The sequence below is a fragment of the Lycium barbarum genome, chromosome 1, assembly GCF_019175385.1.
Source record: "Lycium barbarum isolate Lr01 chromosome 1, ASM1917538v2, whole genome shotgun sequence".
NCBI lineage: Eukaryota > Viridiplantae > Streptophyta > Magnoliopsida > Solanales > Solanaceae > Lycium > Lycium barbarum.
Window position 1 is genome coordinate 139704091 of NC_083337.1, and position 16300 is coordinate 139720390.

The following is a 16300-nucleotide window of genomic DNA, read 5'->3' on the forward strand; positions in this document are numbered from 1 at the left end:
AGGGATGTGACACTTGCCTTGACTGCCCCAGATTATCTCAGCAGAGTTATCCCAAATTTGGCAATGTCTAATTCTAAACTTCTCAACACTATCATCTATTCAAGAAAATAAATGAAGAACCAAAAAACGAAAACCAACAACACATAAAAAAAAAAAAAAACGTGCAAGCAAGTCACTACCCTACATCTCTATGGGGTCCGGGCAAGTTATGCACAACCCCAATGACATAGCAGAAAGTAAAGAGCGAAAAAATTAAGAGGAATTTTGAGAAAGCTACTGATGAACGTAACGGTAAAGAACGTCCATATAGTATAGGTACTCCAAGGCTTTGTCTATAAAAACATAATATACCAACTTAAATTAAATCTACTTACACCCTCATAAACCAGCCAACTCTATAAGCTTAATAAACATGATAAGTACCTCGTGGGTGAGAGATTTCCCAGCTGAGATTTAAGTACGAAAAACTAAAAGACAAATGCCACAAAAGTACTCTAATACTATATGTGTATATTTAGATATGCTTATAAGCAAAAGAGCAACTGCAAAGCAACGCCAAAGTGATTGATTAGAGCAGTCCTGAGCGAGGAGAACGCGGACGCACAGGAGTCTTCGATGGGCTTACCCTGCATAGACCACAATATAAAGATAAGAGATTAAATGACAATCTCAGTAAATACGAGAGGAAGTTTTAGCGGAAATTTTACGGAATCAAAAAACAACCTTATGGGAAGTGATCCCAAGATTGCACCACTGCAGTTCAGTGCTGCAATTGCACACTCCGCCTGAAACAGAAGAAAATTTAGCATGAAACCATACATAAAGTGCAGTAATGGAAAGTCGTACCAAATCCATCAAGGAGATGCAGTGACGCAAAAACGAAATCAGTAAAATGGAACAGTTCAAAATCTTCTATTCTGAAATCCAATGAATATACTACAAAATACAATAGAAAATCATCAGAAACTGAGGACCAGCTGTTGAGATCACAGAAATGCCACACCATGCACACTAATATCAAATGAAATTCTAAGAAAAGGCACCATGTACGCGTTGTCTGCCATGAATAGAAGACAAGAAGAACAGGCACAAGTATGTCATTTCCAAACTTAGAAGTGCTATCCCCTACAAGTCCCATCCCCAACTAGTACAAGCAAAACGGTGTGTTCGGTTTGGAGAAAATGTTTTCCAATTTTTCCCATGTTTGGTTGGTCAAAGTATACTGCAAAACATTTTCTCTAGGAAAACAAGTTCCTTAAAATGAGAAAAGGGAAGTCAGGAAAACAAGTTCCATAAGTGACAATTCAAGTTCATTGTCTCCTCCCCACCCACGCAACACCCCCAACCCATGACAATCTCACCCTCCGCCATCTCTGAACCCCACTCCCCATCCCATCTCACCCCGACACTGTTTTGCTAGGTTACATATAAATGCTCCTGGGATAATGTTTTTTCTTTGCTTACCAACCAAACACTAGAAAATAAGTAATAAATGCACTTGTTTTCCAAGAAAACATTTTCCATGGAAAACATTTTCCTTCATACCAAACACACCCGTAAACTGAAAGTGCGTCTCTCAGGGAATATCAGCACGTACTCTACAGTTCATGATCTCAGTCGTGAAACAAACATTTTCCACAGGTAACGGAAAACAGCTTCTGGAATTTACTGGATGAAAACCTCAAATGCAGATACAGAATCCAGTGAACAAAGAAAATTATAGAAGATTTTTCATATATCCCTACCAATTATTAACCCTCAGAGGGATAGGATGTGGTGGAAAAAGAAGAAACAAATATTCCCTCCGTTCCAATTTTATTTGTCTTAGTTTGACTAGGCACGGAGTTTAAGAAATTAAAGAAGACTTTTGAACCTTGTGGTCTTAAACTAAAAATATGTATGATATACCAAAATGCCCTTTAATCTTGTGATCCAAAACATGCCAGGTGGGATGCTGAAATTAAAGAGTTGCCATATTAGGAAAGAGACATTCTTTTTTAAACATACTAAAAAGGAAAGTGAGACTAACAAATTGAAACAGAGAGTAATTGAAAGCAACTCATGAACTGAGAAAGTATAAATAACTAAATATGCAGGTTAAATGAGAGTACTTGCAATTGCTGGGATATATCAAGGGGAATCAGACTTGGCCAATTGCAGGTATTAAAGTACTCCCTGCTTATCAAAGTTGAAGATTGTTTGGTTGGAAGTTAATATTATCTATTTTCTTGAACAAACAGTACCAAGTATATAGCCCTTATATCTCCAGACTTAATTTAAGTGATAAAGACATAAGTAATTGGGAGGCCTTAACTCAACGAAAGAGCTTAAAGGTTGGTCGCTGACAGAAGCAAAGTGAGCAACAATTTCGCCAGACAATCTGAACATGTAGGGTAAGAGAAATACTTCTGGGGACTCGCCATGGGGCATTCTATTGCCACATTCTATAAATTCAAACTGATTCCTCACCAACAAGTCCACTTGAGTTGGTCAGGCATCAAAAACACCCAGATTGCAATTTTTTCGTCTCCACTTTTCTAAATTCTAAGGCTTCTGATATCACTAGTTGCTGCAGATGAGCTACATCAAGACTTAACATGTGTAGATAGCGACTGAATATTGCCTGTTCAACTGATCAAATACACAACAGAGAAGCAAATATTGTTTCTGCTGTCTTGAACCCCTTCAGTAAGGTCTTTTAATTTCTACTTCTTTCTACTGTTTGACTCCTTCCATAATGTGATCCATCCTGAGCTATGTAAAACAAGCTCCTTCAAATCCCATATAGTACTGAGACCTTCCCTTTCTTTATTTGCAAAGGATGCAGCTTTTCTGTTCTTTTTTTTCCTTATAAGTCCAACAATTCCATTCATAGAAAACCAATTAAAAAAGTATGTACAAGATCCATAACTCAACCCGAACCAACCACAATCCTTCATGTGAATGAAGCGCAAAAGGTGAAAAAGTTAGTTCTGGTCGAGCATATTAATCTCTTTCATCTCCAACTTTTTCTACAGTGGAAATAGTCAACATAGTCATAATAAAACGACCAAAAAATTTTGATAAGGAAAGCAACCCTAAAATTAAGCGTGCAAGTAAATTCTCTTGGGAAGGTGGACAAAATTCTATCAAAATGCGCTCACCTATCTCATTTCATCTGCTGGTTGAGGAACTAAAGGAATTCTCCCACCAAAAATAACTCTACCTGCACTAGGAAGTACTAAAAGTAGGAAAACTAAACTGCAACTGGCTATCAATAGACCTACAGTACCAGTTAACCTGCAGATGAAGGACCTTATTAAGCCAAAGAAAGGTCTTATTATAGAGAAACTTACCGAGTTACTGGTGGCAAAGAAAGAAAGCAGTATATGCTTATATGGAACTCCAGGAGCAAAGGGAAAGAATTTAAGCCAAAACTCAATTTATGTGAAATTTATTTCAGAATTCATAGATGTGAGAACTGAGCATGCCAAAAGCGACATTTCGAGTAAGTGCAATGGATCCAAATAGGGACCAGAGTTGGTGTTTCTACACTTTTGACCGCAAAGAATCACATAACATCAGAATAATGTCCAAATACCGGCAGAGAGTTCCAATTAATGTGACAAAAATGTTGAAAAGGAGAAACTTCTTTTGGGACATGGCAGATGAAACCCGAAAGTTTCACCTGGTTAGTTCGAAGATCTTCACCTCTGATTATGAGGGCTTGGGTGAAATACTTTATAGTTCTCGACAACTGACTACACAGGAAGTGGCTATGAAGATTTGGGATAGAAGAGCAGGCATTACGAAGGGAGGTAACCAGAAAATACAGAGTCATGGAAAGGAAATGGAGGCTAGAATGTAACATTACCTTATAGATACGTCTTTTAAGCAATATCATGAAGGGTTTAGAAGATTTTAGCAGCTTGGTTACCTATACGGTAGGAAATGAAAGAAGAGTCTTTTGGGATCAACAGTGGTCACGGAGAGAGCACATTCAGGACGACCATCCCTAACTTATTCACAAGTTCGTTCGAAAAAGAGATGATGACAATAAATCCAGGTGGTACAACAGGGTGAGCTTTTGAGACTTGAGATTCAAAAGAAATTTACACGATCAGGCAGCGGATGGATTCCAATGTATATGCTCTACACACAGAATACCACTCACTGCTCAGGACTTGTGAAGGTAGGGGGCAAGTGATTGTGCATTTTCATTAAACCCTATCATATCATTTGCGGTTAGAAAAAGGTCATATACATTTGAGGAATAGCCTCTTATATGTTAGTTTTTGCCTTTTTTGTGCACCAGAAGTTCCTCTCTGTACAGAAGATTGTAGATAACCATATTACTGTGTAGTTTCTCTATTTTTTAGCATACATCTTGTTTACGGGAGCTATCCCACATTAATAAAATTATTTACCCTTTTAAAACCACCAGCGCTAAGTAAAAGAGATAACACACTTTGAGCAAAGACAAAATGTTCAAGGCAAGCATTTGCAAAATCAACATGATCCAACATCGATAGCAACCTATTGGAAGTTACAGTAGCTTTGATGAGTAATAAGAGGAAGAGATCGACAACTCAAGGAAGCATAAGCAGCAATACAAAGTCAGAAGCTCATGGAAGTTACCATGACAAACTCAACAAAAGCTATACGAGTCGAATGATGATAGTCACCAAGCAACCTCAAGCGATGAACCTATGTTAGAGAAGAAAATCCATAACATAGAGTTAGGATTTCAACAAGGAACAGCACTTTCAGACTTGTTACATGAGCAGCTACAAACCTCTCCACAAAAGGTCTCAAAGAACAGCTTGACATCTGCTTGAGTAACCTGCTTCATACAAACATACAAGTCATAAATATTTTTCTTCATTGATGTCATCAACAAAAGTGAATAATAAACTCAAAATTACCTTCTTATCAATATTTGTACAGTACACAGTTCTAGCACACATCTCTCTTTCATCTTCAGACTAACATCAGCACAAACGGTGAAAAATTTAGTATTAGCAGCACTAAGTATGCATTTGCAAATGTAGTCACAATTCCTCACCCTTGGAAGAAAGGTTGGATTAACCGGTGCAATTGCAGTTTTAGAAGGAAGCACTCTCACAGGATAAAACCCAAGCATAGTTCCTGCAAGACTCAGAGCGCTCCTTGCACCTTCTGCGTAACATAATGGGGAAAATGTGATGTTAGAAAACAAACACCCTAACAGTCTAGCCAGAATATGTAAACATATAATCATGTTTCAACCTACCTTCATCTGTAAACTCAACAAAGGCAAAACGAAGGACAGAATTGGTGTCACCACATATACGACAGTCGACAACCTTCAGTACATCGAGGTTAGTCAGATATGGAAACAGAATATTTCCTCCAACATAATTAAAAAAGCGAGACAATAACCACGAATGAGAACAGAAGCTTGACATAACAGATAGATATCCACCTGTCCACAGCTAAGAAAGAGTCCTGCGAGCTGCTCTTCAGTCACCTACACAAAAGAAGAGAGAGAATTATTAAAATAAATAAGATAAAGGTGCAGTAACCCAGGTAACAATATCACATGACCGATCTTTATTACCTGATGATCAATCTCGGATACATAAACCGTCCTCCTTATAACATCTTCCCTTTGGGCCATGCCTGTTCGGGTATTTATCCTTCTCCTTCCATAACCATACCCATTCTTCTTCTGCACACGCAATTTAAAACTCAACTAATCAGCTCAGACTCACGGACGTAGATATATTACCAAAAGAAACAAAAAATAGAAAATTTCTTTTTCCGAAATAAATGGTAGAGAAACAGATAAAAGAAACTCAATACCATCACTTTAACGCTATAATGACTAAAACCTCCTAATACAACATGAAATGTCCTCCAAGTGATCATCTTACATCTAACATAAACTAAAGTGGAGAACCTAACTTATCCATATTCCACCGCACTCAAACAAACAAACGTAAATTATTCCCTTTGTTTAAATTTGTTTGTCTTACTTCCCTTTTCAGTTTGCTTAAAAAAGAATGGCCCTTTCCTAATTTGGCAACTCTTTAATTCCAACATCTCACGTTTCACATTTAAGGCCACGAGATTAAATAGCATTTTGGTACGTTATACATATCTTTAGTTCAAAACCACAAGATTCAAAATTCTTCTTCGCTTTCTTAAACTCCGTGTCCAGTCAAATTAAGACAAACAAATTGAAACGAAGGGAGTATCAACTTTTGCTTTAGACCAAACAAAACATGATAAATCAGGAAGCAAAAAGGTGATCAATTGATACCCTTCTGTTGGAATTTCCATTGGCAACTCCCTGGTCAGTCTGCATTACAAAATTGTTAAACTGCACAGCACCAGGTGGAAATGGGACTAGCATGTTGTTGTTGTTAGCCAGTGAAGGAGGGACAAACTCTTCAGCCTTGGGATTCAATTTGGAAAATATTTCCTGCAAATCTCTCATCTCTTTCTTAAACCCTTCATCATCACCATTCCTTAAATCACCACCATTCATTTTCTCATGCTCATGCTCAATAACACTGTGATCATTACCCAATAATCCATTTCCATTGATTCCATTGACTTGTAAAGAACCTTTCTGGGGTTCTTGCTGTAGCTGATTAACATGGAAATTCTGATTAATAACACCATTCTGTTTCATTGTCATTGACTGACGATCAACAACAACAGCAACATCTTTCTGTACAATTCTGCCTGGATTTGATGAGCCAACAACATTAATAGCAGCATTCTCAACAACAGCCATGATTTTTCAAGAACAGTGTCAAAGAATGCTCCTTTTTTGTCTTCTTCTTGTACCCTTCTTTCTAAATATAGGTTCTGTCAAAACCCCACAAATCAAAATAAACAAATAAAGATGACTCCTTTTTTTCAAGAAGATCAAGTTGGGTTTTCAAATTTATTACTAAATCGGGAAATAAATTTAAAAAACAAAAAACGTACCTGATGGTCTATCTAGATGGTGTCCATTGATAAGAAAATAGAGAGTACTAACACCAAGATCGTCAGCTAAGAATGAAAAATCAAGAACCGATGATTTTTGCTTTGGAGTGTGTAGTGTGTTATTTTTACTGAGTCTTTTTGTGAGAGAGAAATGAAATAGTAGGAGTAGTACTAAATTCCACTAGTTTATACCAATGAAAGAGAAGAAGGTCGATTCTTTGGATCGTCCGTTTTGCTTTGGCACACTTGCTTTTTGGACTTTATTATTTCAGTTGCTGCTATGCTACATATGTCCAAAAGAAATTGATAAACACTGAAGAACCCACTTCTACAGTCCCACCTCACCACAAACCCAAGTATGTTTGATGGATTTTAAACGCCATTCATTTTCCATTTGTTATATATTCTTTATTTTAAGAAGTCATTTGGACATTGTTTGAAATTATGATTTGAAATTCTAAATTATACTTTTTTGGATAATTTGAAATTTTATCTCATGAGATAAAATATCATGTCCAAATGCTGATTTCATCTCATGGTTTTAAATCGCATGTCTAAACGCTTACTAAGTGAGCGTTTGGACATAAAAAAGTTGAAAATAATATTTAACAATTAGAGTTGTGTGTGGATATCAATACAATTTGAAAAAATGTCGAATTTTTGTGGGTGATTTGAAGTGAAAAATGTGAAACCGACTTCAGTTGAATTCCAAAAAATTGTATAATAATAATTCTAGTCCAGAACATGATTTCGGAATACAATTTCAGAAAAAAAGTGAAAATTATCCGTGGTCAAACTGACCCTAAGTGGTGGAATAAGAGTATTTTTAGTTTTAATTCTAACATTATCATTGTGTTTATTATCTTTTTCTTTTTTAATTAACGTGATACAGTCAAATCTCTCTATAATAATGTTATTTGTCCGAATATCTGTTGGTTGCTGCAGAAAATGATTGTGTTCATTTTCATTTTTGTGCATTTAGATTATTTTTTGGGTGTCAGTTGTGGTGTGGCTACATGAGAAAATATTATTTAACTTTTGTTTATCTTTGCTAGTATTCGAATGCTAGTTTTTCCTTGTTTTTGTTCCGACTCATTGATCACTTGATTATAAACACGTGTTTGTTGGTATCTTTTTATTTTTTAGAATAGGTAATACGAACTTAGCATAAATATATTTATTTTATACGTTAAGTTAATGTGTTTTTATCATGGTGTCAGATCTCATGCTCCAAATGTAGAGACTCCTTGTAATTTAAGAAATATAATTGTGTTGGCGTTGTTTTAAATGCTGCGAAATTCATTTAATATAAATGCTAAGCAAGAAATATAAGTGTATCCACATAAATCCTCTACGTGATGCCAACTCTTATTGAAATACAAAAGTCGTCCGCAAAACGTACTTATTTAATGTATATCGCAAGGGTCTAGAGATTTTTTATCAGTGTCCAAATCAATAATGAACTGAAAGTCAAAGATATTACTAAGAATCAAAGGAACGTGTATTAAATTGCAATTGCTAATATCCTTAAAAGGAAATTTGGGTTTGAGATATATGATAAAACCATTGATTTAGAGTCATGTCTCATACTGTTAGATAGAAATTAATTAGTATAGAAATAGCTGTCTCATTGAATTTAATTGCACTATCAGTAAAATTGATAATAAATAAAATATGTAAAGATTAATTATATTACTATCTTTTTAAGAGAGTTACATCGATCAAGTCTACGACTCAAATCAGCAATATATACATATAAGCGGTATAAAAAGAGTTAGTTTTGCCAACCCTTTACTTTATCCATCTATACTTTTCCCTAGTGGAATCAACTTTTTTATTAAATGTCCACAACCGCAAGTTTGAAATGTTAAGAATTTTAGAAATTAAGTGAAAAGCCTTAGTGAATTAACATATAAGCAAAATACTCCATATGAACTTGAGAAATTAACTTTTACAGATTTTAATTTCGGATTTTCTTAAATTTTTATTATTACATAAGAATAAGGAGAAGGTGAAAAGGAATAATAAGAATTGAACTCACATTTACCTGCGGAAAGCTCGATTAATATCGTTAGACTATAAATTTTGGTTAGACCAACGTTAATATAGTATATTTTTCATCTGAACTTTTGTTTTTAAAAAACTCTTCAAAATCTTGCCCCAGTCACACTGCATACATCTCAATTCAAGGAACAAAAGTAAAATTCGATATTTGTGAGTGATATAGTTGGAATGTGTGCAAGTTAACCGAGATACCATTTTTATTAGTAAAAGAATTAAATGGATCAAAGATACTTTATCAACTCTAATATAAATAAATTTCTGACACTTTTTCTGTGGTCCAAAATAAATTAATTTTTCAAAATCAAAAAATGTATTAATTAATTTTTTTCAAAATTACCCTCCTCTTTAGTGGTCTTCTAAAAATCTCAACATTGATTATCGAAAAAGTTGAGAATAAGCACAAAGGTAATATTGACAAACTATCTTTTAATTAATATCTTTAATTAACTTTCTTGAGATGTGTGTCGTATCCCAAAAATTCGTTAGTACTCCTTCTGTTTACTTTTATCTGTCTATTATATTAAAAATAAATTTTCACTTTTACTTGTCCACTTTAGCTAGCATTTCAAGAAAAAGACAAACTTTTTTGTTTTTGTTTTATCCTTAACATTAACTACTCATTTCAAATCTATTAAGATTATACACCAATTAATATGAATATTATGGTAAAACATATATTTCAAAATGGTGAGAGTAATGTTTATGGAGTACTTCTTTTCTTCTTTATTGAAGGGAGTGATTCGTGAATTGGCAATAAAAAAAGAGTTGGGGGTGGTTGATAGTAGAACATGATGATATTGAATCATGAATCATGGTTCAACCATGGGTTTGTATTCCCTTCATCTCATAATAAATGTCATTTTAGTAAAAAAAAAATTATCTCATAATAAGTATCATTTTAGAAAATCAAGACATAAATTGATTAGTTTTTTCGAATTCTACCTTTAGATAAAAACTGACAAGTTAAAGTAACATTTAAATGATGATTAGAAAAGTCACATAGTAACTTGGTATTGCTGGATTCTCAATGTCAAAATATTTACTACTTGTACATGCTCTAATCAAGAGAAAAAAGTAATTTATTTTTATTATATAGGAGTAATTTGGTAAACTTTATATTGCATTATAGATTTCTTAATATGCGTATTTTTTTACTAAAATGACACTTATCACGATACGAAGGGAGTATTAGAGTAGTCACGTGCCATGCCATTCACTTCACAGTGCCATTTATAAATGGCATTTTTGGGTGCTAATAAAGCCCGCATTTTATCCCTATCTAACATTTTCTTGAAAAGGGCATCACATTTTCAATAGTGCGCACTGCTATGTACACTGCCACGATTCATGGAACGCCACGGTGATCGTAATCTAGTACTACTATCTCTTCGTGGTCGTTTGGTTGATTATCCCGAAATTATTATTCCATCGTCCTACCTAAATAGAAATAATATTATAATTCCTGATAACTAATTAATTATGTGAAATAAATTCATCTAAAATTTAAATATCCCTGAATGAATTATCCTTTATCAGTTGTCCCTTGTATCAAACGAGTCATTCGAGTTTATTTTTGTGCATTGATAGGAGTATAAAAAATGTGTATACTATTAGTTAAAATATTTTATAGTACTCCAAAATAAGCCTCTATATACGTCTAATTTTTTGATAATACAAAATAAGGTAAATAATTTACTATAATAAATTTATGTACACTAACAATGCAAAAATATATGTATTAATTATTTTAAATTCATTTATTCTGACCACACTTATGGGATTATATTAGGTATATTGTTGTTTGTTTTCCCCGACCATTAGAGAGGATTAACTTGGGTTTATTATACCAGATATAAACTCACTATATTTAACTCGAAAATACTTATGAATATTTGATGAAAATATTTTTTGATAACAAAATAATGGATGTATCTCCTTTTTCTTTGGTAATAGAAAGCAATGGATGTATTAATCATATTTGGGCTGTAAAATTATAAAATCAATTTTTTTTTCTTTGGACTATTTGATATTCAAAATTTATTGATTGATTAATTTTGAGTTATGAGGCATATAATTCATTAAAGGAAGAAAGACTTCTTACCACGTGTTCTTAATTACTAATTTCACGAATGCACGCCTTTAGTTAAGGATTGAGGATCTTATTTATTCCTCCACACTCCTTGATTGTAAAGTCTCGTATGAATCTGGATGCATCTACATGAATGTTGTCGCTTTCACTTATTTTCCACGTGTATTAGAATTTCATGTTATACGAGGAGTTGGGAAAAACGAATCCAACTTTACGGGGTTGTTTTTTTTAAAATCACTAATTGTCAGAAATCATAATTTATTAATTTGTTATTATCAGCATAAAATAAAAAATAAAATAAAAAGTTGACCAAGTTAATTAATTTTTGAGAATAAAATATTAAGTGGGGAGCTCACATGTTACACGCCAGATAGAAGTAGTGCCCAACTATTTATGGAGTTTGCAGCTCTTAGCGTTACATTTCTTTATGTTTAATAACTACACTTGTCTCCAAGCTCAAGTAATTTTCAACCACCATATCCCATCGTTTTCTTTTTCAGATTTTTGGCCAAATACTGTCAATTAGCTATTATATATTTTATTAGGACAAATTTTGACCGAACAATAATTATTGCAATAAATAAATAGTAAGATGAAAACAACACAAAAGGAAGAAAAAAATGTGGGCCTTGTCTCTGTAGATGACGATATAATGACATGAAAACAGTTTTAGTAGTTCAGCCATATATTTAACGAGAGATCCAAAAATGAATTTACTTAGAGAAGACAGCCAAAAATGGATTTCGCTAGTTCATATATAACGTCGCACCAAAAACCGGCCACCATTCACCGGAGTCGATTTTTGGTACGAATTTGAATTAATCTAATTCAATTTATGGACTGCGATAGAGTGGAAAATAAACTAATAAAATATTACATCAAATACAAATGGATACATGACACTAGTCGGACTGAAAATTTAACGACTTAATTATGGTGTCAAAACAAACAAGAAAATCGTGAGCTTGCGACGAAAATCATTTTAGTTGAAGATATATAATCCTATCTTATACTTGTATTTTTGTTCGTGAGTCATGACTTAGGAGGGAAAAAGAGAGTACTAATTATCACGCATATATAAATTAAGACATAATTGAGAGTGAGTACACGTTGGGACGGACCTACATGGTTCCAAGTGGGTTCATATAAACCACTTTGTGAGAAAAAATGTACTATGTATGTTGGATATTTAAATTGGTTGGGTCGTCCATGTGGACTGACCCGACCCGGCCCAATTTCAGAAGAGATAAATACTGGAAGTTATCACTATACGTAAGTTACCCACGTTTAAAATCTACTGTAGTTGTGTTTTTTGAACGTGAAATAGTGGGTTAGTTTTTCCTGCAGAAAACCTTCTTCTTTTTCTCTTCTTTATAAAGAAAAAGGGAAATCCTTCTTTCTCTTCTGGGTGTACTAATCAAGAATCTACCCTCTTTCTTTTCAGCACACAAATAACCAAAGGAGACATTTAGTTCGTGGATAATTGTTTCGTTTCCTGGTGAATCGAGGCTTGATTTGGGGAAAATATTTGCTGGTGATCTTTTGCAAATTCTTCCGCTGCTGTTAACAGGTACATAATTTTGATGTTCCTGTTACCCGTTAATTATGCTTTCAATGGTATCAGAGCCAGGTTAGTGTGTTCTTTTTTTTCTTTTTTTTCTTGTATGAATACACTGATAAGGTTTTATATTTGCTTCATAGTTGAGAAAAACACTGATGTTAAAAAAAAATATATATGTTATTTGCCCTAGCGTTAATCGTGTGTTCTACTTGCCGATGCGATAGCAGTTAATGGCGTAAAAGTTATTGCCGTACTTTCTGTTGTTTTCGTATGTGTATTGTAGTACACTGATTAAGTTGCATGATAAACAACATTTAAAAAAAAAAAAAAAGGAATAGTGTGACTACTTGACTTTTCAGCCAAGTTTAAATTCTGCTTCGCATCCAACAAGTCATCAGATTTGCAAATGACTGTTTAGAAATTCCCAAGGTGATGTGTTATACCTAATAATTATTCATGGGACTGATTAATTTAGAACAAGTTTTCTACGAATTAGAAGTTCATCAGTGTGGTGATTTTTTTTTGGTATTCCACGTGACTAGAATCAAAGAAGCTAGAATCTTCTACACCAAGAATCGGTGGTTTTAAAATTGTGCAACTGTATAGTAACTTCATTACACTGTGTAATCACAGCCATGTCATATGGTTGTAAACGAGTGAGGTATAATTGTTTTTGAAGTTATGTAGAAAATTGTGACAGTTTTTTTTTGAAAAACTGCATTCTATAATTTAATTTCTGGAAATTACTTGTTATAAATTACAATTTGTGGTATATATTTTCAGAATCTACTCGTTACAGGCTTTCCGTTGATATATTACTCATTAAAAACGGATTTAAAACGAGTGAGTTATGATTTTTTTAAGATAAAGCCAAAAAATTGTGACAGTTTTTTTTTTAAAAAAAACTGCTTTCTGTAATTTAATTTTTGGAAATTTCTTGTTAAGAATTACAATGTGTGATATATATTTTCAGAATCTACTCGCTACAAGCTTTCCGTTGATATATTGCCCATTGAAAACGGATTTAAAACGAGTGAGTTATGAAGTGTTGAAGTTATGTTAAGTAAAATAAAATAAAAAGTATTTTTTTTAACCTCCTAATAGCCACGCCATTATATTGGTATATGATCCTTAAACGTATTTTTTGTCTTCTACGAGTAATGTGGCATGTGTTGTCATATTGAATGGTATGTCCATTATTATTGTTTCATTGTTCCCATTTCAGACATGGCTAGACAGGGACAAGCTCGAAGTACTCCAAGTGGGAGTTCTCGAAATTGAGCAAGGAGACAATGTAGAAGAGTACGTCGTCGTAGGACACATTTCCGTGGACGTGAAGTCATAAGGAATAATGTTCCGAGGGCGACACAAAATCTACTAAGGGATCAAAGGGCTATACGAAGGGAAGGAGAGAAGAAATTCAAAGAGTTTAAAGCTTTTAAGATGTCTCCTAATACTTCAGTGCCTGAACATATTGAACTTTTTCGGTTGCAACGAGAAGAACTGGCTAATTTTATTGAAATCTCAGATTGGGAAGCTTTAGCAATTTTAGTAGATTCCCTCCGAGAGCCTTGGAGTGGTATTTTAGTTAATATTTATCACGATTTCTTTCCAAGTCAACCTTTTGAGGTGTATGTTCAAGAACTTGAAGTCGAGTGGGAGATTATGAACTTGTAATTTGCATTGTGAATTTCTTTTCAATATATGGTTATGTTGTTTAACTTTCTTTTATATCCCGTTTATTTATTTATTTTAAATGGGTTGAGACTTAATTGAAAGTTATTAAATAAAATTCACGCTAAGATTTTTTTTTTCATTTTTGATTACACGTTTAGACGGTAGATGATGATCGGAAACTTTGTGACCTTTCGATTTTACACTAAATGTGAAATCATTTATGGGAATTAATTTGCTTGAGTGTGAATATCACACACATAAATTTGTTAAAGTAAATATTGATGAGTATAAGCTTGCCTAATTGTCTCAATCAACAGATATGACATCTAAGAGCATCATTGCTGACTTAAACAAAGGTGAAAAACTAAATGGCGAGAATTACGACATCTGGAGTCATAAAATGTGGTATGTACTAGAAGAGCAAGATTCTCTGGAAGGTATTAACCATGTTTTGGTTCACCCAAAAGAGGGTAACACTGTCCAGCACAGAAGAGATCTGGAAACTTACAATGCGTGAAAAAAGAAAGATTCTACTGCACGTGGAATTATTGTGAGTTCTGTGGTTGCTGATCTCATTCACGAATGTGAAGAATACCCTACTGCTCATGCTATGTGGACACACTTACGAGAGACTTATGGGGGTACCACTGTGACCCGCCTTAGATAGCTGACTATCATATTTGATACTTACAAGAAGCGTCATGATCACAATGTCAAGCAACACCTTAGGGTGATGTCTAACATGATTGTTCAACTCAAAAGTGCTGGTCATGTTCTCTCTGATGAGCAGCAGGTTCAGGCAGTGATCCGGTCTCTTCCCAATAGTTGGGAACATTTGAAGTTAACTTAACTCATAATGATAACATCAAAACTTTTTCTGATGTTGCCCGTCATGTCGAGCTTGAAGACGAGCGACTTGGTGCTGCTAAAACTGTATCTAATGCCTATGTGGAAGAATCCAGTGGCAAAAAGTCTTCAGGATTCAAACGCAAGAAGAATTGGAAAAATGACGGAAATGGTAAGGAGACCGGAGAAGGACCCTCCAAGAAAAGGAACAAGTCAAATCCCAAGAAAGGAAAATGGTTTTTTCAAGAAGAAAGACAAGAGTAAGATGAAATGCTACAACTGCCATGCTCCGGGGCATTTTGCTCATGAGTGTCCCGAGCCGAAAAAGGTAGCATTTCAAAACGCATCTCTAAGTGCTACATATGTTTCTAGCACTGCTTTACTAACTGAATCTTATCCTGTATGGATTGTAGACTCAGGGGCCACCGACCATGTAAGTCGTGATAGAGAAGCGTTTGTGGAGTTTCGTCGCGTCTCACCTGGATCAAGGTGGATATATGTAGGAAATAATGCAAAGCTTGAAGTCAAAGGGATATGCATTTGCAAAATGGACTTGCGTGGTGGCTGAACATTGATGTTGCATGACGTCCTATATGCTCCAGAGATCCGACGTAACTTAGTATATGTGTATGTTCTTCTAGATCTAGGTTTCGATTTAAAGTTTAGTCGCAATGGTGTTAGAATTACTCAAGACAATGTTTTTTATGGTTTTGGACTTCGTTATGATGGTTTTATCATTTTAGATTGTAATCCTTCAACTTATGACTATTATGTTGACCGTTGTGTAATGACATGCTATTTCTAGTAACAGTGAAGTTGATGTTATTACAGGGAATGCAAGATTAGGTCACATAGGGAAAGCCTGGATGAATAGATTGGCAAAGGAAGGGCATTTAGGTCCTTTCTCCAAAATTGAAATGCCAAATTGTGAAAATTGTCTTGCCGGAAAGATTACGCGTAAACCATTTGGGAAGGCTAAGAGAGCAAATTCCCCGTTGCAATTAATCCATTATGATATCTGTCGTCCAATGAATGTGAGGGCAAGGTCTGGTGCTTTGTATTTCATTACATTTATTGATGATTTCACGCGCTTTGGTTATGTC

The 16300-nt window shown here is 34.3% G+C and overlaps 1 protein-coding gene across 2 annotated transcripts; it reads right to left on the minus strand.

Annotated features, from left to right (window-relative positions):
- Positions 1 to 280: 280 nt before the first annotated feature.
- On the minus strand, positions 281 to 7279 carry LOC132639866 (polyadenylate-binding protein-interacting protein 11-like). Of its 2 annotated transcripts, XM_060356257.1 has the most exons (11): positions 6961 to 7275; positions 6284 to 6837; positions 5579 to 5689; positions 5444 to 5488; positions 5252 to 5324; positions 5045 to 5157; positions 4905 to 4964; positions 4775 to 4822; positions 4618 to 4686; positions 724 to 785; positions 281 to 626 (listed from the first exon to the last, which is right to left on the minus strand). In XM_060356257.1, the coding sequence occupies exons 2-11, from the start codon at positions 6761 to 6763 to the stop codon at positions 569 to 571; spliced, it is 1119 nt and encodes a 372-aa protein (XP_060212240.1). In that variant the 5' UTR covers positions 6764 to 6837; positions 6961 to 7275; the 3' UTR covers positions 281 to 568. The 2 variants fall into 2 exon arrangements, with proteins under 2 accessions (XP_060212240.1, XP_060212244.1); XM_060356261.1 differs by lacking the exon at positions 4618 to 4686 and having other exon boundaries at positions 6961 to 7279.
- Positions 7280 to 16300: the final 9021 nt, after the last annotated feature.

Coding starts and splice junctions, on each gene's coding strand:
- LOC132639866 (XM_060356257.1), bottom strand. CDS start 6,763: ATGGCTGTTGTTGAGAATGCTGCTATTAATGTTGTTGGCTCATCAAAT. Junction 5,158..5,251: donor TGTTGAGTTTACAGATGAAG/GTAGGTTGAAAC, acceptor TATGTTACGCAG/AAGGTGCAAGGAGCGCTCTG. Junction 786..4,617: donor CTTTTGTTGAGTTTGTCATG/GTAACTTCCATG, acceptor CTTCTGTTTCAG/GCGGAGTGTGCAATTGCAGC.